This window comes from Meleagris gallopavo, chromosome 16 (assembly GCF_000146605.3).
Source record: "Meleagris gallopavo isolate NT-WF06-2002-E0010 breed Aviagen turkey brand Nicholas breeding stock chromosome 16, Turkey_5.1, whole genome shotgun sequence".
NCBI lineage: Eukaryota > Metazoa > Chordata > Aves > Galliformes > Phasianidae > Meleagris > Meleagris gallopavo.
The window spans coordinates 8,951,177-8,976,957 of NC_015026.2; the positions used below are offsets into that span (position 1 = coordinate 8,951,177).

Sequence of the window (25,781 nt, forward strand, 5' to 3'; positions counted from 1 at the left end):
TCTGGGCTGTTGGTGAAGGCAAGGAGAGGCCGCCAGGGTGACCTCCTGCTGCGGGGAACGCGCTCGGGCTTTGCTCGCGGTGTCGGTCCTTGTTTCGGGGCCGTGAACAGCTGTAAGACTTCAGGAATCCTGGCTGTAAAGAGGAAGGAGCCGAGGGAGATCTCGCTGAGCCGCTTTAAAATCGGTCCTCGCGGTCGATTACCTGCTTGCAACGCCTCGCTGAGCCCCGTGCTTCCTCACGTTGGCGTTCTCCCTGTTCTGCCCTGGGGTGACTGATGTCACCGGCTGGGACTCGAGAGCAACTGCGTGCTCGTTGTGAGGATCAGAGAATCACAGCGTTCCCCAAGGTTTGCTTTTGTCCCTTTGCTTTACCCAGAGACTGATATCCCTTTGGTTTTTATCATGAAGTGGGTTTTGCTTTGTTTTGTTCCCTTGCTGCAATCCGAGAGGGTTGTATTTGATAGTGCTGAACCTCTGTAGCTGAGGAGAGCCACGAGCAGCCCTTAAAATCGTAGTGCCAATGTGAAACACAGAAATGCTGCCTCTGTTCAGGGAGTTTGCAAGTGATTGAATTGAAAGAGCTGGTGGGATTACTACCTCAGCGTGGCTTATATAAACAACTCAGAATGCTGCCGAGCACGGTGGTGTGGTGGTACAGCTGTCTGCACCCGTGCTGGCGCCTGCCCCAGTGCTGAACACATGAGGTGAGGAGATCTCACATAGGCCTGCTCTGCCAAGGGGAGGTGAAGGAAGAATATGGGAAAGAGCACTTAACCTCAGTGAAAATTATTCTACCAGGAAGAAAATCGATACAGGCTTAAAAGTGAGTTGTCACCCCGTGACTTTGTGAACTATATAGTGTTCCCATAGTATAATGTCACTGGGGTTTGTGGTGATTTTTAAGCTATGATTACTCTTGATCTTGTGATCAAAATACTTATTCATAAACATGAGGTACTTACTTCACGAACCTCCAGCATGCCTTATTTTGCCTTTTACAATGAGAAGTATGTGGTTAAGTGCACGAGAGCACAGAAGTGACACACGGGGCAACAGGTGATCTGTGTGAACATTACACCACTGAGCAGTATTTCACAATCCTTATCAGAAGGCAGTGGTTCTGTTAGGTGTCATCCCATACAAACCTGCCAGAAGATACTTTTAATAGGTGCTGGGTGACGTCAGCTAGGTAGCATGCCTTCCTTGTGATTGCAGAGCTGCAGATGTGTGTGACTGAGCCACTGCCTCTCTGGATCAGGGATTAATTCTCCATCACACCTCCTGGTCTTGTTTGGCTGCTGGCAGGTTGTGGAGATGGTGGCACTGACAGACCCGATGACATTAAATGATGACACAGGCTTTTTATAAGACAAATATGGTTTTCTTAACAGGATTCTTGTCCCAAGATGCATTCCTTTCAACTGAGTATGCTAATCCAGCTTTCCTCATAAATGAGCTGCTTCAAGGTGTTTTTGGAGTTGTCAGCCAGCTAGTCTAAAAAGACATCAGTGTGTTGAGAGGTGGTGTCAGAAGAATAAAATACTGTCTGCTACAAGGAGGCTTGACCGGCTTTCACTTAGAAGTAAATAAATTCGTTTTTAAAAGTCCAGCGACTGCCTGTGGAAATTTGTTTCCCTTCCTCAATGACTTCATTGATACAAAGAAGTCTGTAATTGGTCAAAAAGTGCTTTTCTCAATAGGACTAAATGTAAGTACCTTCATTTCAAAGGATGTTGGCTGTGAACTCCAGCTGGCTCTGTGGGGGTGGTGGGGAAAAACCTGAAGAGAACCAACTAAATATTTGTTTTTCTTCATTCTGGATAGACTCTTTAATAGAGACTATCTAAAGGGGATTGTTAATTTGTGCAGCAAAACAACTTTTTATACAGAACAGACACCGAATTGTACTTGGGGTTTTTGTGTAAAATGCAGTGTGATGACCGCCAGCACACAAGACAAAATGCCATTTGTTCTGCTTGGAGATGTGCTAACAAACTCCAGAAAGAAAGGCTCTAATGTCATCACTGCTACTTGTGCTGGCCTCTCTGCACCCTTCAGGAGCTCTCTCCTTTCGCTACCTGCGCTGCTCAGATTTCTGGTACTCTGTTTGCTTACAGCAATGATTGACCTGTTTCTATTAGCCTGGCTAATCATTAGTTGGCTTCAAAAATGCCGTCTCTTTTTGCTCTGGTGGCTAGAGTTTGGTTTGTTATGGTTTGGTGATGTTTCCCTTCATGTTGTCTTCCCTTGACAAGGCTGCTCGAAGATCACACTTCTCCTGTTCTCTCCTATTGGTATTTAAGGCACAGCCTTTGATTGGAGGTCTTGCATTACTGCTGTGCTTTTCCTGCTCTTCCTCCACTTCAGTGCAGCCATCATCAGCCTGTTCAATTGGCCTTGAAACCTGACAATGAGCAATGGTTAATGGCCTGAGACTGGCAGATCGTGGGGAAACGACTGTTGAGGAGTTTCAGCTTGGATTTGTTAGTGCTTTGTGTGTCCCGTGTTCTGGAACTGTCTTGGGCAGAAAAATACTCTGTTGTCAAATACAACTTTAAGTCTCAGCAGCAATGCTCCACCTCAAAGCCAGACAGTTCATCTTTTACCTGAAATTCTGAGAAGGATTTAGGTGACCGAGGGAAGCTCAGTGTATTAAAGTATGAATTTGTGTTGCCTCAACATTTTTGACATAGACTTGGATGAGATCTAATGATGGCCCCAAGATGGGTGTGCTCTGGTCATCTGCTTTTTCCTGCAGTTAGCACGCAGCCAGCATCAGGCCCCTCCATTGCTCTGCTGCTCCGGGTTTTCTGCGTGTGCTACTTGTGACAAGTGTTATCACGCTGCTGCAAGCCTCTCCCTGCTTATTTATTTATTTAAGTACTAATCAGACTGGTTTGTCTTCATTTATAGTTCATCTGAATGCATGTTTGGTGCTGTGAGCAATGCTGTTGTCAGCATCATCCTTCGTTTAAAAACAAAAACCTCTGCACCCTTTGTGCAGATGGAGATTGTTTCTAACCATGACCCTGAGCATTGTGTGGAATTGAAATGGTTGGAGGCCCTGAAACCCAAGCCAAGGAGAGCAGGAGAACATGAGTGTGATCTTTAAGCAGCCTTGGTAAGAGAAGACAACAGTAAGGGAACATAACAGACCGTAACAGAAGAAACTTTAGCCATTAGAGCAAAAAGTGAGGTGTGGGTGCAGTTTGTAGCTGGTGTCAGGCATGTTGAGTTTCTCAGGAGTAGGACGTATAAAGCTGCAACTACTTGGATGTAAGATCCAGAACTGCTCTTATGGAATTCATGTGCAACCTTTTAAAAAGAATTCAATTGAATAAAATCATCGACTGCTTTTAGGTTGTGGTCTGTCTGGTAAATAGGCTGCTGGGCTTCTGAATGTTTGGGACTTTTTGAGACTAGATCTCTCACACTGGTTGTTGATGAAGCTTCTAAGTAAAAAGGAGCTACATAAAGTGAGCAGTACCTCCCAGCTGGTGGATGCCAGTCTGGAGAGGATTGCATAGTTCTGCATTTTTGTCATTGCTTTGGGGTGGGGTGGGGGACAGCGTGGCAGGCACTGAAAGGCAGACTGTGCAGCCTGCAGTGTTTCAGCAAATTCAAGTGCTTTGATTGGGTTTGTTCGTGTGCAACTGCCGTGTTCAATTGAAAGGCTGTGTCAGGAGAGATCTGGCTTGGGGTCCCTGGTTGTGCTCTGCATGCCAGCAAGCTCTGAAAACCTTTCAAGCCCGCATTCAGCCCAAGCATCTCAGCTGCATTGGGATTTCAGCTTTCCTTCCTCCGGGGCAACCAGTTCTCATTAGAAATAATATGCAGTATCCCACTAGTGCTGTTACAGAAGTGGAGACCCTGTTCTTGCATTGCTGACTAATTTTTCATTCTTTGCTCTTTCTTTTTTTGATTGTCCACTTTGTCTGTTGTTCTGTTGTGACTCCAGCAGCATGGTAGAAATTTGGTCCAGTGTTGGGACTGTTCTGGAGAAGAAGCCCAGTGAGGTGGGCAGACTCTGCCAGAAGTGATGAAATCTTTGTGCAATTCAGTTTCCTATGATTTTTTTCAACAGAAAATATTTTAAGCTCTGCTTTTTCTCTTTGCTTAGAAGGATGGTTTTTATTTTTTGGCTTTATTTTTGAAAAGCCACAGAGCTCCAGGAGAGATGGTCGGTGCTGCCTCTGGCTCATGCCTGAGCGCCTGCTTTCTTTGGCAGGAGGCTGTGGCTTGTGATATGGCTCTGCTTGTGTATGCTGTGGTGAAGGTAAGGTGGGATGTTCGGAAGGAAGAACAAGCAGGGTCTGAGTGAGCAGAAGTATGACTGATGGGTTAGTGCCATTCTGATGGTGCTGAGATGCTCTAGAAATCCTCCGTGGTGTCATTGCTAGAGCTGGAAGCTCAGCTCAGCCTTTGTTCCTTCCCAAGTGGTTTCACACAGTGGTGCTATTCCGCAGGGCTGCCTTAACCCTCAGTGTGTCTTCTGAAATGAAACTGGGATTTTTCATTTGGCTGAAGCTGCACTTGGAATAGTTCTGGTCAAGAAAAAAGTCGTTGGCAGAGACCATTTTCAGCTGTGTTCCTAACATGTTAGTGCAACACCTGCTTAACTAATTCTGCCTTACATAGAGAATGTTCTTCATGTTAGCTGGTACTTAGCCATGCTAGAGATGTAGTATTCCATTAAAATTTTCAACAGGCTCTGCCCTTCAGTTACTTTCTTTAAGTTCTTGCCAATTCACAAGAGTTCAGTGCATCCTGTGCTGAAAGAGTTATTGCCTACAGAATGTAGCTTCTCTTGGAAAGGTTATCTTAAAAATCCAAGCGAGATCTGACAAGATGATGGCCTTACAGCAGTCCCTGCCATATTCAGCATTCAGGTGGATTTTTATTTCCCTTTCTATCTGTGAACAGGCCTAGGGGGAAATGCACTGCAGAGAACTCAATAACTAGCTTGTAAGTGGAGTTTTCCTCGTGGTTTTTGTTAATACCAGCCAGACTCTGAAAACTGCTTATTATTCTGCTCTGAGAGAAGCTGGTTCATCTGATCTCCTGCTGTTTGACGTGTTTGCTACTGTTCACAATAGCAGCCACTTCTGGCAATGGCTTGTAATTTAACAATATACTTGATTACAGACGGTCACTGCACGATACCCTCTGCAGCGTGAGCAGAGCTGCACATTAAGGGCAATGTCTGGTACCACAGCAGCTTGCAAATGTGTGTTTTCTCTCCATTATTTTCCAGTGCATGCACACAAGTACCATTGTGCCAACGGAGCCCAAAGTGCCAGCTTAATTCTCTGTTTCATTAATTCTCTCTTGCCTCCCAGCGCGAGGAGGATCTGAATGCGGTTGAGATAAGGTTGTTTTGTCTGCTGTGATGAGGTCAAGCCTGTGTGCAGTTCGCTTTCCTCCTGCTGAAGGAATCTGCTGGTTCTCTTTCTCCTTGAGAGGCCACGTGCTCAATTTTGTTCTGGTTAACACACGTGTGTCAGATAGTTGCTACTTCTCAGAGGGGAGGATTTTCCCATGTTCCAGTGGGGTGGGTTTTTACCCTTTCTCAGTGCAGGTAAACAGTTGTAATCTCATTTCTCAGCTGTCTGTTACATTAACATAGCTAAGGTGATGTGTATGAAGAGGGTGGGAGTGGAAATTCATGCAGTTTTCTGATAGCTAAGAGCTGGCACTCAAATGGTGGATGTGGAGGTTTTGTGGATCAGCTGTTGGCAGGGAGCCTGTTCCAGGGTAAAGCAAGCATCGTTTTCTTTGCTGTTAAATCCTACGTTGGTTTGGAAATTAAAGAAACAACGTTTGCTTGCTGCTCCCTGTTTGATCAGAGGGAACATTCTGTAACAAATGGACTGCTGTGCTGTGCTGCCTCTTGCACCTTTACTTCCAGCAGCGTTTCTCAGCCCTCATCGTCTCTGTAGGCTGAACTTACTGTGAAGGAGTGAAGAGCAAGCTGTCTTTGTGGCGAGGAGGTGATTATCCTGGAAAGAAAGTCACTTCCAGATGAAAATGCTTCTTCTCAAAATCTCACAGTACAATTTGCCTTCCTGGTGAATGAGTTGTTCGTTGTGATTTCATTCATTAATGCTGCATGGTCGCTAAGGTGTAGCATGTCCAGCACGCTAGAGAAGCTGCGTGAGGAGCTGATTCAGGACTGCTGTCAAATTCCTGCTTTCTCAAAATGTCCTCAGTTTCTCCAAGTTAGGAAGATGTTAGGAAAAGTTAATTGCCTCAGTTTGGGATGACTTCCTATGTAAAAAGCATAATTAGCTGATGTAAAACTAATCTTGATTTGAAAAAGCTGCAGTGCCCGAATGACCCTGAGGGGCTGCCCTGACTTCAGGTGCTTTTCTCTCGAGGTCTTGCAGCCATGTGGGTGAAAAATCTGCCTTTAAGCTGCAGCTTTAATTCTGTTTTTCCTGTTGACAGGGTCACCTTGTCCTCCACAGACTGTTACATCGTGCATGAGATCTACAACGGAGAGAATGCTCAGGACCAGTTTGAGTACGAGCTGGAGCAGGCCCTGGAAGCACAGTACAAATACATAGTGATAGAGCCCACCCGCATCGGGGACGAGACGGCCCGCTGGATCACCGTTGGGAACTGCCTGCACAAGACGGCCGTGTTAGCAGGCACCACCTGCCTCTTCACCCCTTTGGCACTTCCAGTAGATTATTCTCACTACATCTCGCTGCCTGCTGGTGTGCTGAGCATGGCTTGCTGCACCCTTTATGGTATCTCCTGGCAGTTCGATCCTTGTTGCAAGTACCAAGTAGAGTATGATGCCTATAAACTTTCCCGCCTGCCCTTGCATACGCTCACCTCCTCCACTCCGGTGGTGCTGGTGAGGAAGGACGACCTGCACAGAAAGAGACTGCATAACACGATAGCACTCGCTGCCCTGGTGTACTGTGTAAAGAAGATCTATGAACTCTACGCTGTATGACTTCGGCAGGGAAGAGAGAAGCCTACAGAGACAAGTGTATTAAGACTCCCACAATAACATTTTGTTTTTCCTCTTTGAGAAGCAGTGGAGACTGGCAAGGAGTTGGTTTAATAGAGCTGTTATTTTTAAAATAACACATCACTGGTGCACCAAGGTTTTTCAGTTCTTCGTTACACTTAAGATTTGGATGTGTGGTGACTTGAGAGCTGTATGTTAGCCATGGGGAGTCCAGTCCAGCAGTGGAGTGTCAATGAAAGAAAGATAAAGAGGGAGGGGAGGGTGAGAGCTTTTTTTTTTCTTTTTTGAAACATTTAAGTATATTGTTTAATTGTATTACACAGAACCAGCCAGACGTTATCATTGACCATTAAAGGATGAGAATTTCAAATGATTTTGCACTCTCATTACTGTTAAGATAGCTCCCTTTTGGGTGCTGCTGTGGTGATGATTATATCCTCATGCCCACACTCAGACCTGACACACCTTTCACCCGCTGCACATGGCAGCAGCATCCAAGTTGTCTGAAGGAATTGTTGGAGTGTGGTGGTGCTTTTTTTCTTGCTTGACTAGTTGTGTTTCCTGAAAGAAGGTGCACTAATTAGGCCAGTGTTGCTATCTTTTTGGTAGTCACATAACTGTGGATGCTGGGTGCTAGAGATATCCAAACCCTCTGCTGCCCTGCCCTCCTCCAGCTGTTATTCCTTTGCACAATGGTGATCTCAACACAGTTTCCAGCTAAAAGCACATTACACGAAATTGCTGTACAGGTTCTTCCTAATATGGATACATCTCCATTGAAGTTTGCTGTACCAAATGCAGCTCAGGACTGCCAAGGTGGGAGCCCAGCTGTTGTACCGGTGCTTTTTCATTGCCACTTGGACAGCTGTGCCCTGACCACACAATTCTACTGGTCTGTCTTGGAACACGAACTAACGGAGCTGCTTCAAGGCATCTAGATGACTGTATCTTGCCACTGTGTTATCTGAAATTCTAGAATTCAGTCTACTGCATGAATTTAACTTTTAGCTCTAAGAAGGGAAAGTATTACTGTTTTGCAAGATCTGCCAGTTGCTTGTTAAAGACAGGAGCTTGCTTTCTATCCTCCTCCTACCGGATGGAAAATAGGTGTGGCCTACTTTTATAATGCCAGCTTAGCACAGCTTCAAGGGTTATGATCTGAATACAGCAGCAGAGGCCTGTAATAAAACCTGCCTGCATACAGGTGTGCTGCTTAATTAAATAGTATTTGCAGTCTGATCACTGCATCAGAAGCGCTGACCTTGGAAGAGGGACTCATGAGGTCAGAAACCAAATTCATTTCTCTTTTCAAATCGCAGCAGCAGGCAGTGTGATATTCCCCTTCACTTCCAGGCTGCAGCCGTACCCAAGCAGGCACGTAGGTTAGAGGGAATTGCTGTGGCATCAGAAGTTTTCTGTGTTTAAAAACCTTGGCCTCTTTTGCTGGTACAGTGGATGAGTTGCCTCCCCTCCAAGGTTAAAAGAAGCTGAGATCCAGAGCGTCTCTATTTATAGCAACAACATACAGTTGCCTTGGCAGAGAGGAGAGGAAGAAATGCAATTACTTCATCTTTCTACAGTTAGCCTGAGACTGCTGGCAGGCTGCTTTTCAGGTTCTGATGTTGCTTGTTCCTAAAATCCTGTCTATCTTTTGGATAATTTTAAACTAGCAGTGGATCTGCTGCAGCTAGTATGTATTTTATTGCTGCAGAAGGTCCCCAGGTATCCTTGTCCTAGCCACACAAGATACTACTGTGCTTGCAGAAGAACTGTTAGGGCTGTTAGCTTCTTTTCTTCACCCAAACCCAAAGGTCCTGGCACCTTTTGTGGTGTCAAGCTTCCCTTTGCCTGGAATGATCACTATGACAGAAGAACTAACCTTTGGGAGGCTCTTTAAGAGCACAGCTTGCATCAAATGCTCTGCAGTTAAAAATGAGCACATCTTACTGCAGGAGGAAAAGTGAAAAACCAGCTATTGCAACAGGTAGGCCTGTTTTAAAAACATACCTTTCATCCTGTTCTGAGGTGGAGATGTGGGTTCTTGTTTTCAAGTGCCCTGCATGCTTTGCTGCCCATCCTGACCACCAAGGAGATGCTCTGAAATGGAGAGCATTGCACTCCTCTCGCTGCAGAGAGGGATTTTGCTCTCAAAGGGGAATGTGCACACCCTTGGTATTCTGACTCGGAGCTGTAGTTCTGTGTACAGTAACTACAATAACTCCCCTGCATGTATTTTTTTTTTCCCTTAGGCCTGATGCATTATATCCCTCAGCACTCTGGGAGATAACACAGAAATGCAAAGCAGCCCCTTCCTCCTTCCTGAGCTGCCGTGATTAGAAACACCAGCAGACAGCAGTTGGACAAGACTGGCAGGAGAGCTGTATTTCACTGTGAAATGAAAGACCCAAACCTGCGGAACATGAAAGGGAAAGCATGAGTAACAATTAGAGAAGCTCTCCGTGTGGAGAGAGAAAGGAGGTAATGCCTTGGTTTTGTAATTTAACAGGGGAAGAAAGATTCCAGTCTTTAGTGCCTACACTGGAAAGCTTCTCCTTGTAATTTCAACTCAAAGCCTTCATATAACAAATTGACCACCAAAAGGGTGGTGGAGGACATCCAAACTGAGCAGCAGTGTTGTGGTCATTAAACACATTCTGGTGATCATCTGAGATGAGGTTCTCAGAGATCAATTATAAACCTATTGGGCAAAAATAGACTTTATGAAGAAGGTCCCGCAGATCCTGTGCTCCTATATCAGACTTTTAAGTTCACTGATCCTCTGTGGATTTACACTGCCTACTGTAAACTAGCAGGTGATAGCAAAGAGGGCTGGGATGGAGTATGTTGTTTTGCATCTACTACTGGCACAGTAACACCTCACAGAAGCTGTTCTTTGATGCTTTCCCTTCTTCCAAAGTTACCCCTGAAGTGAGGAGCTGAAACAGAACACAGGATGCAGTTTATGGCAACGTAATTTATTTGTCATCAGATACACACTCACAGGCAGGACATATGAGGCAGTACACTGGGAGAGTGCTGCTAAGTGCATGGAGGTGGCAGCAGGGGTCTGGACCTCATAAGCTTTCTTTCAATTTATATATTTCTGTCTTCTGAACCATCTCAGTGCAGCCATTTATTTTTCCCAGTGTTGCTGGGATCACACAGGGCAGGATAGATCTTCTCTGGGAGGAGGAACAAGTTTTATGCAGTGTGGAAATGCAAAGGGGTGAAGAATGGAATATGGCATTCCTTCAGGCTGAAGAACTCCTTGAAACCTGTGCTATCTGTACAAGCAGCTCTCCTCCTCTCCCTGGATGTGCGATCCTAACTGGCACCTGGGACTGTTTTAAGTCAGGTGAGAACTAAGGGTCTGTCTCCTGCGTTATCCACCCTACACACAGATCCTTCTCTGCTTGCCAGGAATATGGTGTGCCTGGCATCTAAAGAATCACACCTACTCTGTGCTCTAGGCCAGCAGGTGGACCAGGTGTCTTATCAGCTAATAGCTGCCCTGCTGTTTTTTTATCCATCTGGTGCTACTCCTGCATTAACCTGTGTTGTGTTAACACTGTGTTGTCAGGTGGCACAGAGTGTCACAGCCCCACACCTCAGTAAGGTATGAATCAGACAGATAACATTTCCAAATAAAACCTGCATTCTACATGAGTTACTTTTTAAAAATGGCACTGGACTTAGCTTTAGCTTAACATATCAGATGGTTTGGCACATGAACAAGCAGAGGCTCAGAAGTTTTCCACTTCAAGCAATGCGTTTTGGATGAGATTGGAAGGAGTGGGAAGGAGACACTGATCATGCGAGCTCTCAGCTGGGGACTGTATTTCACAGAGGCCATGGGGGGCATGAAGGCAAACCAAGTGGGTTTTAGTTGTAGCAGGCCAGTAAAGCTGAGCGTGCCTGAGATGAGGTAAAGTGTCTTTCAGCACATGGGCTTCTCCTGCTGTGAAATGTGTACATACCTACAGTTACCCTCCCCTGCAGCCTCAGCTCCCACACTTTGTTCCAAGCACCCTTCTTCAGGGAGGTTTAGGTGCTTTAATCTGGCACGTGGGCCTGCCCTGTCGTGGGGGACACTGCTTCTCACTCTCCATGCAATGGTAAGTTGCAGCATTTAGAGAAAGGTTTTTCCCACAGGAGCACTTCCACTGATGTCCCAGCCAAACTGCAGGACGTTACTCTCTCCCTACAGTTACTGCTCAAATGAGCTGAGCTCTAAGAGTCCTTTGTTTTTCTCTCCTTTTTTGCTCTAGTTGCCATTAAGTTGAAGAAAAGCCTGGGAAAGAGGTTTCGTAGGTATACAGCCAGGGAGGGCTTTAGGCCAGCTACGAGGACTTCCTTCTTCTTCTGCCCCACTGCATAGAGAACCACCTGAGCGACTTCTGCAGCTGTCTGGCCTTCAGCAGTGTTCTTGTCCATAACTGCCAAAGCAAAGCCAAGTAAGCATCAACACTGGAAGGTAAGCCCACACTTAAATACCCTTCCAAGGAACGCTCTAACTGTACGTGGTTGCTGTTCTACTATTTTTTTTTTTTTTTTTTTTTTATTATCACAGGCCAGTGTAAATCCTCCTCCCAACACCCAGGCTGCAGTACACAAGCCTTGTGCCCCATCTCACAATTAAAGCTTGGAGCCGAATGCTCCAATACGTCCCTTCTCTTTCTGACTGTTGATTCCAGATGCACTGAAATTTCTAGCTTCAGGCAGAGTCCTTCAAAGACAATGCTTAGATTGATCTGCCCTATAAAATACCTTAAAACTCAGAGACCCCGAGGTGGTTGCTGATTAGGAAGGCTAGATCCAAAGGTTTCTTTTGATACTTCAGGGCTAACTTATGTCTCCTCCAGAGGCCATATGTTGCAAGCATCTTTTGGAGTAACTCAGTGAGGTAGAAATGTGTTAGGTATAGGACACAAAACCATATCTCACCTCCATAGCGAGATCCATCTGCTGTTACAGCATTGAGAGAAAGGTTTGTTTGAATGTATCCAGGGCTTATAACTGTCACATCAATGTCATACTGCTCAACCTCTGCTCGCAGGCAGTCAAAAAAGGCCTGGGTAGCATGCTTAGAGGCAGCATCTGAAAAACAGGACAAAGGCTATGCACTAAGAGCAGAGCTGGAGAACAATTTATCCCCAAGTGGGCTTTTCACCAGAATGCAGCCACTTCTCAGCAAGAACTCAGCAGCTGTTTGCTAGCTTTTAATTGTTTTTAGTGAATGGCTGCAAGAGGTAGTGAAATTAAGAGGCAATTCAGGTAGGCAAAATGTAAATACTCAAGTTGGAAACTGGCTAGAATCTGAACTTAGTATCTCACAGCCACGCCAAAGCCACTATGGAGTGAACCCAAGTGGCCTCCCACTCATGATAAAAGAAACATGAAGGCTGTCCTGGGAGGCACTGGATAAGACCGACTGAGGCTGAGGGAACACGATGCCCTGTGTGCACTAAGCATTAAGGACTTCAGAACTTGGCTGCACACCTGATCACACAAGCACATAGCGTGCCCTAGGGTAGGATTTTCCTGTTCAGTAGATGAATGACTCCTTTTGCTTGCTTGCTTTCCACGTGCACTTGGTTGACACTGCTGTGACAGCCATCGCCTCAGCATGGTTCAGGGGTGACAGCAACAGCACAGAGCTTAGTACATGCTCTGAGGACCTATAAGCAAAGCTGAGCTTCATGCAGCTTGACCCACACGGCTCTGGTCAGTGTGCTGAGTTCTGGAAACTCTTCGGAACACATCTTGCTGCAATCATACCCACACCATCTGCAAGCCATGATGACCCAGACATTTAAGCTCTCCTTCACTCAATACCATGCTCTACCACATGTATACCACATCCACTGTATGTTTTCTTCTTCCTGTTTATTTTCAATGATTTGCAGATGCTTTTATGCCAAATACTGTTCTCTTAGATCCTCTTATCTTTTCCAAGACTTTTTCCAGTAATCTCACCAATGTTGTTTATTGGTATATCTGATCTAGTGTGCAGATTTTTCTGGGTCCAAGATAACTGTTTAGGTTTTCATTTTGCTATCAATTGTACCATGGCACTTCATAACTTAAGCCAAAAAGTTCTTACTTTTTTTGTAGGAAAGAAATCAGACAAATAACAAGGAAAAAATGTAACAAAATTAGCAAACTAATTACTCCTGAGGGATAGAAAATATACAGGACTCCCAAATATTAAGGTAGGAATATAAAACAGTTTGCAAGACTAAAATTCTAAGCAAAAAAAAAAAAAAATAAATCACATTCCTTACTCTCCTCTCCCATCTCCAAACATTTTCAGACAGGGTTTTGTATCTGTGTGTGCCTTCCTCAACAGCTGCCACAGGTTTCTTAGTGTGGTCACCGCACAGATTCACGGCCCTGCCTTCCCTGCACACAGCCAGCTGCATGGAGAACTAAATGTGCAGTCTTTCATTCAGCCTGGTGCCCCAAACATGTCTTTTCCATCTCCTGTGGGGTACTTACATGCTGATCTGAAAGGAATGCTTATTTTGCCTTGAATACTGCTGATGGCCACAATATGGCCTTGTCTTCTCTTGATCATGGAAGGGAGAAGTGCTGGCAAGAGAGAAACAAGAATAACAGTCTGATCATTACTGCTGTTGAGAATGTATGCTTTCAGAGTAGTGCTTCAGAGAAGCCTAAGTGAGTGCATGACAACATCCTCGTTCAGGGTAGGGTTTGGGCAAGGCATGGTGCTTGGGATACTTGTAACTGAAATTGGGACGTTCACATTATTAGGTGACTCGTTGCCAATGAGGTTGCACAAAGGCCTTATAGTTGCCATGGTAAAGAGAACTTGCTCTCTTCTGCCACCAGTGCATCCTTACAGTTCTTACAGCTGACACCCTCCAGGTTGAACCTTCTATACAACCAGAGAAGCCTTCTAGGAAAGCTTACAGCCTCACCTTGAACCTAAACTCCATTCCCCCAGGATTTCATCAGAGCAGACAGACTAGCCAGAGTTCCTTCCAGACTCAAGTCAGGAGGTGTTTTAAGCAAGGTATCATCTCTAATCCTGTACTTCCCATACAGTCATACCCACATATCAATGTCATACATGCCCTTAAAACAAAACTCTCCTCCCCTCATACTGTGTTCTACCAAATACAATTACCAATAGCAGTTAAGCTGTTCTTAATTGTGTTGGCTTTCGTAAGGTATAAGCCTATAATGTGATGACAGGTACCTTTGGTGAGCGCTATGGGACCAAAATAATTTGTTTCCATCACTTTCTTGTCCACATCCAGACTTGTGTCTACAATTGTGCCTCGGTAACTGATGCCTGCATTGTTGATCAGTATGTCCACATGACCCAGGTGCTTCAGAATCTCTTCGGCAGCATTTAGAATGGTTTTAGTGTCTGAGAGGTCAAACACCACAGTGTGAGGTTTGTGTATCTGAAAAACAAAAGTTAGCCAGAAAGACCGTTCAGGGTGTGCTAAATGTGCTCATGTTCATGACTCAGAGAGAAGGCCGTCCAAACCTCCTTCAATCAGTGTGGTGGTAACTGCGCAGGAACACATGACAGAAGCAGCTTGTACTCTGGTCTTTTTCTGCTCATGTGGCCTGTTCCTCACACCAGATAGAGGAAAAGGGCAAGTGAGATCTTCCTCAGGCGCACAGTTTGTTGTTGTGTTACCTAAGAAACTGTATCTACTGTAGTAAAAAATGCAATTCCTATCTTACTTCGGAAGCCAGCGATATCTTTCTTATCCACAGCCAGCAGAGCTAGACTTCAGAAACAAAAGCAAAGACATAGCAAACCTTGAGAAGTGACATCACAGTGTACAGATGCAGTGGGTCTGGAGGACTCTGCTCACTTCATGTGTTCTCTTCCATTACAAGGCCAGGGTCTTTCAGCTGGCTTATATTTGTAGGTTTTCTGCAAACTTGGACATGTCAGCTCAAAGCACTCCTACAGCAATATCTATCCCAAACCACAACCTATTGCTCAACAGAACAACACACAAGCAATTCTAACTTCTGTGCTAGCACAAATACCAATCCCAGCTGCATGGGACAGTGAGCCTTTCCTCCTCATGCACTTACGTTCTTTCGGTGATCAGTCATGGCAGAAAGTTCCTGTGCCAGGTCTTTGAGTTTCTCACCGTCTCTGCCACAGAGCACCAGCCTGGAGCCAGCTGCATGGAAGGCCTTTGCACATTCTTTGGAAGAAGCAAGAAAAAAAGTGGGCATCTGAATGCCAGAGACAAACAGCAGATCCACATGACATTTCGTAGGCTAAAACCCTTTAGCTAGCAAGGATCTAAGGCAGTGGTTTAGTATTCCTGAGAAGGAAAAGAGTGGAAAGGAACACCCAGCAACACTTCAGCTGCACAGCATATCACAGCTGAAAGGTCTCCCTTGAGATACTGCCTTGAGATACCAGCTCTTTTTGATGAGAGATAAAAGTTATCTTTCTGCTCTCAGCCTTTTGGTTGACAGGCAGAGAAATCAGTTTTATCTCCTCGCCATTCATTTACACCTTTGTCCTTAAGGACAAACTCACAAGCAAATGCAGCATCAATTTAAGCTCTGCTTGTTCTCTAAGTGTACTCATTCTAATGAAAGGCCTTGATAGCAGAGAGTGCTTTCTTCCCTTCAAGAAGCTTTTTAAAGCAATTATTCTATTTAAAGCAGAGTTAGAAATGTATCCACTCACACACAAAAAAAGTGTTTGATTTGGAGGAAAAAAGAAAGGAGGGGAGTTATTTGGAAAAAGGTTGTATTAATATTGCCAAAAGTTTTTAAATTAAGTAGATGGATTTATACCAGAAGAGAAAAGGTACATTAACTTGGGAATGAGGGAAAAAGATGACAGGGAATCCCAAAATGCAACAACAGATGCAGAATGCTAATTCCTGGGAAGATTTAGAGAGACAGTTTGACTTCTTGGCTTTTTCAAGATTTATAGAAAAGCCCCTGGATGGCACAAAGAAGCACAACTCATTTCTTACTTTGATGGGTTCTGCTTTATACAGGGTGGTCAGAATTTTTCTCTACAAATGCTGGGAGTATTTTTGCACCAGAATTTGCAGTGGGCAGTTGTAACTGCCATAGCTGTACCAGCTCTCTCTGTCAAAGACCAAAACTAAAGGAACTTTATGCTCATTACTGCTTTATTCCAGCAGGACCCCTCCCACAGCCCGCTGCCTGTCCCGCCTTTGGCACCCTGCTGTCCATACCTACCTTTTCCCAGGCCAGAGGTGGCCCCTGTGACCACCACCACTGCTCCTCGCAGGTAAGCGCGCATCCGCATCCACTGCAGCAGCCGGAAAAGGGAGAAGATCCCCAGGCTGCCAAAAAGCAGCGGGACGATGACAGTGGATGTGAGATCCATGAATCTTCCTTTCTGAACGGCCTTCCTAGGTGAAGGAAACAGACTGTTTTACCAATAAGAGAATTAGCAGAGGCTCGAAAACTAGGGAAATGCTTTTTCCTACCCCTGCCTTAGACCACCAGTAAAACAAATCTCATACAGAGTCATCTTCAACCGATTTCCTCAACCTTGCACCAAAGCATGGCTGTCCAATGGTTTGCCTGGGCTGCACTGAGGGAAGAGGAATTGTCTTGGGCCACACACAAAATAGGTAACGTAGCTAATGTATGTAAGTAACAAAAATAATGAAACCTTTTTAAAATATTCCTTTTATTAAAGCATAAAACAAGCAGGTTGGACACATGACCTAGAGTCTAGACTTTCAAAAGATCGCATCAGTACCCAATTACAGCATTAAAATGCAAATATGAACACGTGTTCACTTCCATTACAAGGATCTTTCAGCTGGCTTATGGTCTTTCAGCAGGACGTTTGGAGTTGGATCCTGTAAGTTGGACCTCGTCATGCAACAAACCTGGATCCACAGATGCTGTTTCCACAGGCTTTTCTGTTTTGCTCTGAATTCCCTCCTTGTACAACTGTGTATTCAGATTTAAAGCTCTTCAGGGCTGGGATATATCTCTGCATGCTTCTGATTGTTATAAAGAAAGCTACCTTGCTGAACCAGTAATGAACTATCAAGCATTTCCAGAGGAATGGCTAGAACACTGCAAAATAAGACAAAGATAGCTAAGCTAGCTCTACATAGACATGATGGGGTCTAAAACAAAAACCATCAAACCAGTACACAGCTTTTCTCTTGCTACTATGGAACTTCCCATTCCTGAGCTAACTCAGGTATCTCCTCAAAGCACTTCATTGTGTAACACGGTGCAGATATCCAGGCCACGGGCTCCCTTGGGGCACAGGGGGTATGTCCAAAGTGGAAATCAGAAACCCAGAAGGGGGATGAAATTAATTCCACTGAAAGGCAGTGCACAAACACATCACCCAGCTGTTCAGCATCTTATTTCTTCACCTCTTTGTGTTGAATGTGCACGCATTGTGGCTGTTTTGTATTGATTTACAAGAGAAGACATTTAAAATGAGAAGAGTGCACGTCCCCCCTAAAATAATTCTTGGGAAAGAGCTGTTAAGACATAAGGTCACTCCCCTTCTTTAGGTTGGGCAAGCAGGGGGTGCTGCTTAAAGCAGCTGCCTCTTCAAACTGTCCTTTTTTGCTCTGAAGGGTCTCTTGAGATACAGAACAGAAGAGGTGGGCAGGACAGCAGGTGCTGACATTGACCAGTCTGCACTACAGGGCCATTCTGGAGTCAAAAATATTCAGCTCCCTTTTAAGACCTTTAATTATTTCCACAGTGGGAGCTGACAGGAAGGGTGGCAGTTCCTTTATGAAGCCCAAGTTGAAACTGACACATTTAGAAATCTGGCCCTGACCAACTTTGCTTCAGATTTTGGCAAAATGCAGACAGCAGCGTAGAGCAGATGGAAGCTAACCAGGAGCTTTTCTGACTCTTGTCCTCGCTAAACCACAGCAGGAGGTGAGAGAGGCTCCCATGTTTGATTTCAGTGTGGTTCCTTCCTATTCTCTGCAAAATGCAGACTGAATTTACACCCAACTCTGTCACAGGGGCTGGTGGAAAAGAACCCTCGTGTCCACCAGCTAAAAGCTAACTGCATTTTGGTGATGTAGCACCCATCACTCATCAGGGTGAATCAGTTCTGCCTAACTTATTCTTTAATCATATTGTTTATTCTTCATCTACTTTCTGAACAGAAAAGGTCTGCGTTTAATCTTCTCTGTTTGAAAATCTTTGTAAGTCTTTTATTGCTTTTCTTTCTGTTCTTTTTGTTCACATCACACACAGGAATGGGGCAAATTTGCCAGTCTCTGCCTGAAGGCTGCAGCAGATCAGGAGCTACAACCCAGTTCTGTGGTTTGAAACAACTGATAACTCCCTCTGTGTAAAGGGAGGGGAAGCAGAGGATGAGGAAGACTGGATGAAGAGCAGGAGTGAGAAGGAACAGCTAATCAAAGGTACAGATCCTTCTTAATTAGGTCATACAGCTGTAGGTATTTGTCATGGAAGGTACTCAAACAGCTCCATAAAAGAGCCCCAGAACAAATAAAGCTCAGTCAAGCTAAAAGGAGAAAAGAAGAGAACCCATAGCTGAACTGTTTTGTAAAGAATAAAGAATTCCTTCAACACTTCATACCAAAAACAACAGGTTTTTCTTTGCTCTCATCTACTAGTTCAAAAGTTTGGCTATTTGCATTGAAAAAAAGCAAGGATCTGTTATTTATAAACGCTACCATTAAGAATGATATCAAGTTATCTGCAGGAGAGAAGCTGCTACTCATTATTGGTTCAAATGAACTCCTGAAATTCTCAGTTCTTTATCCCAAGACACAGGATTGGAATGTGCAGATTATTAGAGAGCAGAAAAAAATATCACTGATAATGGAAAACCAAATACAGATGACTGGAAACTGTTGGAAAGGCTTCATGTAAAATAAATCACATACATCTGTTAAGAAAAACATTCCCCTTAAAACAAAAACTGAATGTAAAAGCTAGGAGGATTTCAGAGGAAAAAAGGAGGTCAGTAATGTCACAAGTGCACTAAAGGCAGCAAAGGTGAGATCAAGTGCTAATAAAAAATATATATATATCAAAACCCTGATAGTTTCCTTAAACAAGATCTATTCTCCTTTAGTTTTGGCCACCTAGAATCACATTGTGACAAATGGCAGCAACTGGGAGGCTATTTTCAGAAATCAAAAGGTGTCATTTAAAAGGAGCTCAGGAAAGGAAGGGAAAAAAAAAAATCATTTTTCTTAAGGAAGAACTCATCCAGAATCACAGCAGCTTTAAGCTATTACTGACCCACTTTAGTCTGAAGAAAGCACAATATCGTACCTTTGAAGGGGCCTCACTTCCCAGTGCCTCTATGAGGTGGTGTCTCCTTCTGGTCTTTTCACAGGACAGATCTGACTTCAATTACAAAATGGCAGCAGTCCAAGCAAGTGTGCTCTGCCCAATGCAGGCACAGCCTCTAAAAACAAGCCTCAGGAATATGCTCTGTGACCTTTGAAACGTGGGGGTAACTTAACCCACACATGAAAAGACAGAGCTGTGTTAAAAAGGTAAAACTTTTGATGATCATCGGATTATTTCTAGTATTAAATAATCTCTAGTATGGACTTCAGAGCATCCCCTAAATACTCTTTATGCACTCTACAAAAGAAAAAGAAAAAAAAAAGCAACTTGTAAATATAGTTGTAACTCTTACTTGAACCAGTTTCAATGAACACTCTGATTTTATAGTTGTGGCAGTGCTAAGTCATGGATTGAAGCAGTGATTGAGCACCTGGTGGGAAGGCAGGGCCAACCCAGGGGAGCTCAGGTGTGTGCAACGCATCTGAGTGACCAGAAGGATAGAGCCAGGATCCACCCCTTCCCAGACCTCATTAAGGGTTGGCAGTGGAGATGAGAGCATCATTTATTGGAGATCCCTGCCTACTTGAGACCTTGTAAAGGTAAGCAGCTCTTTTTCTTCATTTCTGTACCTGTGGTTGCTTTATTTCAGCCCGCTCTCATTTGCTGTAGATAAAGACTTTGCCACCTTGCTATTAGCATCCCATTATAGCACTGCAATAGTGCGTGTTCTAAAATGGCTGCTATGCTAATTAAAAGATTTTTTTTTTTTCTTCTCTGAGAATTCTTGAGAACTTTGAGCTGAATTGAACTTACAGAAGAGTTTTGTAACCCATGGTTCATCAGAACCTGGTATTTATGAGAAAAAATGGGTGTTTTGTCCCACTGACCAAACCTGCTAAATCTTTTTCAAGTCAAGAGAAGCGAACATTACTTGCATTGCTCAGATATCTTCAGTGACCCAACTAATTTAGAAAGAAACTAAAATCAAACTTATAGATGTTTAGGACAGGGAGGGGAAAAAAAAAAAAGGAAAAAAACCAGTGATTAAAGATAAGCAAACAGGAAGTGTGCTGACAATTTTTCTGATATGAAAGATCCCCATAATGGTAAAACAAGTTTCAGAAACCTCAGCTCAAGTCTAATGAGGAAAAACAATTACTCCATTCAAATGGTTGAATTAATGGAATGCCAATCTATGCTTGCAGTACTTGTTTTTACTCTTATGAACAGAAAATCATATCAAAAATACACAAATATTAAGAAGGAATCCAGATGCTGGATAGAACTGCTCTGCCTGAACTCCTTCGTGTGGGAGACAGAGAAGAGGTTTAGGAGAAAGAACGCCTGAACCCAGGTGGAGTTCTCAGAAGCAGCGATGGCTGTGAGAAGTGCCACGGAGCCGGCAGGGCTCTGCAGCTGTGAGCTCTGCCCTGAGCTGATGGCACCAAGGGCAATCAATGGCCTGAGGTGTGCCCAGGTGGGTAATCTCGTCTTCCAATAGTCGGGGTTAACTTCTAACAGCACAGCCTCGACGTGCCGCTATTTGACGGCTATTACCTGAAACAAGGTAGAAGACGTGCTGTGTTTCAATAGTAACTGAATGGTTATGAATATGATGATGTAAAATCGTTACCTACAGAGCGACCTTGCTCGGTGTTACAGAAAGAGGAGTAAAACACTTCTAGGAGCCGCGCTGTATTTGACGAATCACCCTGGCACAAATCTTCCCGCCTCTTTGATTCGGTTCGAGGCTTCGTTTTCCCCCCCCATATCCCGGCAGACGCCGCTGTTCTCCCCCCGTACGCGGCCCGGCCGCTTCCACACAGCCCCGCTTCTACGCAGCCCTTCCCGGCCCGCTTCCACCTCTCCGAGTGGCCCCGCGGCTCGCCCTGCGGAGCTGAGTCGGCCGGCCGCTGAACGACAGGAGGAGCCCCGGGGGAAGCGTGAGGCACAGTGCGTACCTGGCAGCCCCCGTCACCATGGCCACAGCCGGAAGTGCCGCTGTGCTGCGCGCGTGGTACGGCGCGCAGGAGGGGCGGGATTTCCGGCAGGCTGCCCAATGGCAGATAGCTCCTCTGAGAGGCGACCCGGAAGTTGTAACGGGGGAGGGGCGGTGCTCGCCCAATGGGTCCCCCCGTGCGTGCGGTCCGGTCGAGCAGCGCCGCTCCCAGCGCGGCGTTCCGCCTCCGGCCCCGCTGGGCTGCTCGCGGGGCTCCGTCCTTGTCCCCGTCACTGGGATGTGCCGGAACTGCTCGCACCTGGGCCGGGGAAGGCCAGAGATGGGGAAACGGGTGAAAGTGGGCAGGTGAGCGCCACCTGGCTCCGCAGACGGCTCCGTTGAGCCTGTTTGCTCCTGGGCTCAAGGCAGAGAGACGGGGCTGTTCTGAACCCTGAGCTGGGAGTCAGGGGAACGTCCTGAACGGGGCAGATGGTCCCTCGTGAGCTCACACTGCTGCTCCGTGCTTGGCTGATAACACGGATCTAAATTCTGGTCTTTAACCCCTCCGTGTGATGCCGAAAATGGAGAAACGGTGCAATATGTGAGTGAGGAATGGTGGGTGCTGAATTCCCGCAGCATCCCATGGCAGCAGAGATAACTGCAGCTCCTGCATGGGCTCTTTGTGGGGGTGCTCGCAGGCTGCCCGGCAGTTCTGGTGACAAAGTGGGACCTGAATGACAGCTTTACGTGTCCTCGTTCAGTGATGGCACTGACAGCAGGCCATGGAGTGCTGCCAGGGGACAGCACAACTCTGCTCGTGCCTTTGGGAACCAAAGGCCTGTGGGACTGAGAACTGTGAGGACCTCCTGCACTACGGGAAGGGCGCCTGCCTTCATCCCAGTGCTTCTTTCCCATTCACTGTGCTGATGCATGCGCCGAAGTTAAATTGACAGAGGCACCATCCAGAGACAAAGGCAGGTAATCCTCGGTGTCTTCCCCTGAGATAAACAGTAGGGTTTCATGACAGCTATATGAAGGATGGTTTACAGCAGATAACAGTGTTGCGTTCCTCTGCATTAAGGGAAATAGGCTGGAGCCTGAGTTCACATCAGTGTGTTTGTCATTAGTAACGGATCAATAGTTCTGGAAAAAGAACAGAAGAATTTGGGATCCTCCTAAAAAGTCAAATTCCAAGGGGTCTGGTAGTGGTAACACAGTTTTCTATCTCCAGGGCCACTGCGGAATGAAAGAAAGGAGTCAATAATTTTATTTATACCAATTAAACTGAAAAACAAAACCAAGAAGCAGTTGCTTTATGTCACAGCAGCCTGACTGGAGGCTGTGGTCTGTTCAGTCTCCGGAAAATCAGAGCTGGGGGAAAAAAAACAAAACATTTCAAACCATCCTTCTCACCAAAGTGGATGAACTGTAAAGTGATGCACTGTCTTTCTTACGGGACAGTAATTGCCTGACAGGTACATCCAGGCTCCTGTGCTAACTTAGCCGGTGTCTGCCAGCTCATTTATTTTAGCAGGTAATAGTCAGTGTCACCAGACTGGCAGGTGCTAGCAAAGTTGATTGAAAGCAACTGCTCTGTAGTGGTTGAGTTGGGAGTCATGCAGCAGGGGGTTAGTCAGACTAGATTTGCAATTAGAGAAGAAAATTAATTCGAATAAGTCTTGATTTTGTTGCTTTGATTGGGATCTGTTTTAGTAGATGAACCTGATCTATGTAATTAGCAACGAGCTCACCTTTGATTTAAACCTGCTGATTCACAAATTGCATATTGGTGAGATGAGTAACTTGTGTCAACATGCCTTTGTTCTCAGGAACATTAGAGAGGAGACTGTCCTGAACCTGGGGCTTTTGTTCTGGAGACCGTGCCGCCTGAATGCTAAATGTTGGTGTAGTCTTTTAAAACGACGCCTGTTGTTTTTATTAGCACTCATTGTCTCTTCTTTTCTTCTCTTCTCGCTGTGTCAGCCTAGAACTGCAGAGGGCTGGAATCCTTTTAGCATTTTAACGCTTCCTTAGCAAACATCCTGCTGTTCTATTGTTGCCCTCCTGAAGTGTGGGAGCTCTTTTTTTTGAGGGAAAATATCTCTAAACTCTAGGAGCTGTTTGCACTTGTTTGGTCACATCTGCTTTGCTGCAGGCATCGCTGAGTGCAAATCTTCAGCCTTTTAACCCTACTCTCTAGGGCAACAATTTTGTGCTCTAGTTCTTCCAGGCTCTTACTTGTCACCTGTTTTTCAAGGAGCATGGGGTGTAGCTTCTTTTTTGAGAAGAGCTCTGGATGCTTACCCTAACAGCAAAGAGCCGTGCAGAAGTCCCCACAGGGTAACAAAACCTCCAGAGGAAACATCCATGAACTAGTTTGAACTGAGAGCTCCCAATTTCACAGTGCCTTTGGTTGGAAAATGTAAATATTCAAAGAGCTGTGGCATAATGAAAGATTTTCTTGTCACAGCCTCTGAAGTAAGGGAGCAGTCTCCTCTTTCCCTCCCTGTTTGCATAGATCGAGTTTTGATCGCACCTAAAAACCAGCCTAGGATGTCTGTGTCCCTTCTGGGCAGTGGACCCAAGAAGATGGTTGTATTTTTTGCCCCTTTGCTTTTTGCTCAGGTTACAGTTCTGATTTGGAACCTTTGGAACCTGGGCTCTGGACTCCTTTCAGAGAGCTCTCAGTGGGGGCTTTGGGCTGTAGCCCCTCACTCCTCCCTGGCAGCGTTCTGCTCCAGTTCATCTCGCTGCATTACAGGTTTTTGCACCACCTGAATCTCTTTTTGAAGTTCATTTCTATGTGATTTGGTTCCAGTTATTCATAATTATTGCCTTTTCCAAGCACAGCACTGCACTGCAGCATTTCCAAGCTTGCTATGAAAAAAGAGTACTTACTGAGCCTACAGATACATTATGTGGTTGTGCTGCAAACTCCTGACTTCTGCGGCCAACCCAAACGCTGGGGGAGAAGGAGCACTGAGATCTTCCCCTCCTGCGCTGAGAATCATAAAATGTACCACAACCATTTTAACTGAACTGAATGCCTCTGTGATGTTTTGTCACACACAGAAGTGGAGGTACGGCGATGCTGAGGTACCGTTCCCATGTAGAGGTTCTAATTGTGGTTGCTGTATAGAAGTATCAGCCTTGCTGACCTCGGGATACCCAACCCTGTCGATCCCTGCTGCCTTACCTCTTTGTCTTGGTGTGGTGCGGGTCTGAGGGCCGGTCCTGCAAGGCAGCAGACATGCATGCAGAGGAGTGCCTGCTCAGCCCCTGCTGTGCTTTTTGGTGAGGTAGGAAAGAGTTAAAGACAGCAGAGGGCGAGTGCTGTGCTATTGTTCAGGCATTGCTTTGCATCCAGCGCTGCTGCTCTATTCCCGGATCTGCCTCTGGCTTCCTGCACGACCTTGGGCTGCTCACCCACCTTCGCTTTGCTTTAGTTCTCGAATTGCAGTATGGAAATCCTTCTCTTCCTGTAGTGCCACATGCCTTGCTGGCTTTAGGGAGGCTGAGGTTCTCAGGTGGGAGGAGAGGGGAGGAAGAGGACACATTTCCACTGGAGAAATAATTACGCAGAGCACAGTAATTTCTGAACGCTCCCTTGTTCGCTCGGGCACAGCAGAGTGCTCGGTGCTACTTGTTTTTAAGCAGGCCAAAGTCGCATTCCATTTGTCGTTGAGGCAGAGCAGTGTCAGTTGCAGTGTTCCCTTTTCTCACTAGATGGTGCTTTTGGCCAAAGATACGAATAACTGCAGCGCTCTGCACAGAATTCCTCTATTTCTCTTCCCTGTCTCCATTCCTCCCTCTGCTCTCTCCGTGCTGTAACGCTATGGGGGGCACTTAACGATGCTGGGTGTTGGGCGAGGCTCATCTGGCACTGCTGCTCCCAGCTCCCACCAGCCCGTTGTGGCTGGGCTTGGGCTCTTGAAGCGTGGATCGGTGCTGCCGGGCTGTGGCAGAGAATTGAATTCTTTCCGTGTTTTCTATTCCCATAAGGAAAAGGCTTCAAAGAGCAGGTCCCCTCCCCCTCTCTGCTGGTGAAGGGCATTTAGGGAAGCTGGGGGGAAAAAAATCCAGCTCTGACAGATGCATTTATTTAACAAACCACAGCCTTTCCTTACCTTAGCAGCAGATTGGTTGGTTTTGTTGTTGTTTTTTTTTTTTTTAAAAAAAAGGAATTGCTGTTTTTATATCTATTTTGTATTCAGTGGATAGTTACCTAGCCAAGGTCATTGCTGCTGCATGCCAGCACCACGCAGCGAGCCCAGCTCCTCTTCTCTGAATGAGCACCACGAGGCTTCCACAGGTAAAGAATGGGAGTGAGTCTGCCCGTGCCAGGTCCCACGCTGCTGCAGGGAGACACAAGCACAGCCCTCCCCGGTCTAAAAGGCAGCAAAGGAGGTGAATGGAATTGTAATCAAACACTTCCTGCGCAGACACGCACAGGGCTCTGTAGGAGCAGCGAGAGGCACAGCAGGGTGTGCGGTGCTGTGTGTCATCACACTGTGCTGCTGGAGCTCCCCCAGCCCCCTCCTG

The 25,781-nt window shown here is 45.7% G+C and overlaps 2 protein-coding genes across 12 annotated transcripts; one reads left to right on the forward strand and one right to left on the reverse strand.

Annotated features, from left to right (window-relative positions):
* Nucleotides 1-6: 6 nt before the first annotated feature.
* TMEM11 (transmembrane protein 11) lies at nucleotides 7-7,355 on the forward strand. 3 transcript variants are annotated; one of them, XM_010719593.3, is made up of 3 exons: nucleotides 14-347; nucleotides 1,392-1,708; nucleotides 6,448-7,355. In XM_010719593.3, coding segments are annotated over exons 2-3 (519 nt in total). In that variant the 5' UTR covers nucleotides 14-347; nucleotides 1,392-1,706; the 3' UTR covers nucleotides 6,965-7,355. The 3 variants fall into 3 exon arrangements, 2 of the variants coding, with proteins under 2 accessions (XP_010717895.1, XP_003210660.2); XR_004161500.1 differs by lacking the exon at nucleotides 1,392-1,708 and having other exon boundaries at nucleotides 7-347; nucleotides 6,448-6,556; XM_003210612.4 differs by lacking the exons at nucleotides 14-347; nucleotides 1,392-1,708 and adding an exon at nucleotides 2,892-3,121.
* Nucleotides 7,356-9,941: 2,586 nt separating this feature from the next.
* On the reverse strand, nucleotides 9,942-21,351 carry DHRS7B (dehydrogenase/reductase 7B). 9 transcript variants are annotated; one of them, XM_010719595.3, is made up of 8 exons: nucleotides 21,262-21,311; nucleotides 19,280-19,597; nucleotides 16,208-16,383; nucleotides 15,068-15,183; nucleotides 14,205-14,415; nucleotides 13,481-13,573; nucleotides 11,927-12,079; nucleotides 9,942-11,418 (listed from the first exon to the last, which is right to left on the reverse strand). In XM_010719595.3, exons 3-8 carry the CDS (start codon nucleotides 16,356-16,358, stop codon nucleotides 11,213-11,215), a joined length of 930 nt encoding a protein of 309 aa, XP_010717897.1. In that variant the 5' UTR covers nucleotides 16,359-16,383; nucleotides 19,280-19,597; nucleotides 21,262-21,311; the 3' UTR covers nucleotides 9,942-11,212. The 9 variants fall into 9 exon arrangements, with proteins under 9 accessions (XP_010717897.1, XP_031411721.1, XP_031411722.1 ...); XM_031555861.1 differs by lacking the exon at nucleotides 21,262-21,311 and adding an exon at nucleotides 20,938-21,254; XM_031555862.1 differs by lacking the exon at nucleotides 21,262-21,311 and adding an exon at nucleotides 20,934-21,254 and having other exon boundaries at nucleotides 16,208-16,379.
* Nucleotides 21,352-25,781: the final 4,430 nt, after the last annotated feature.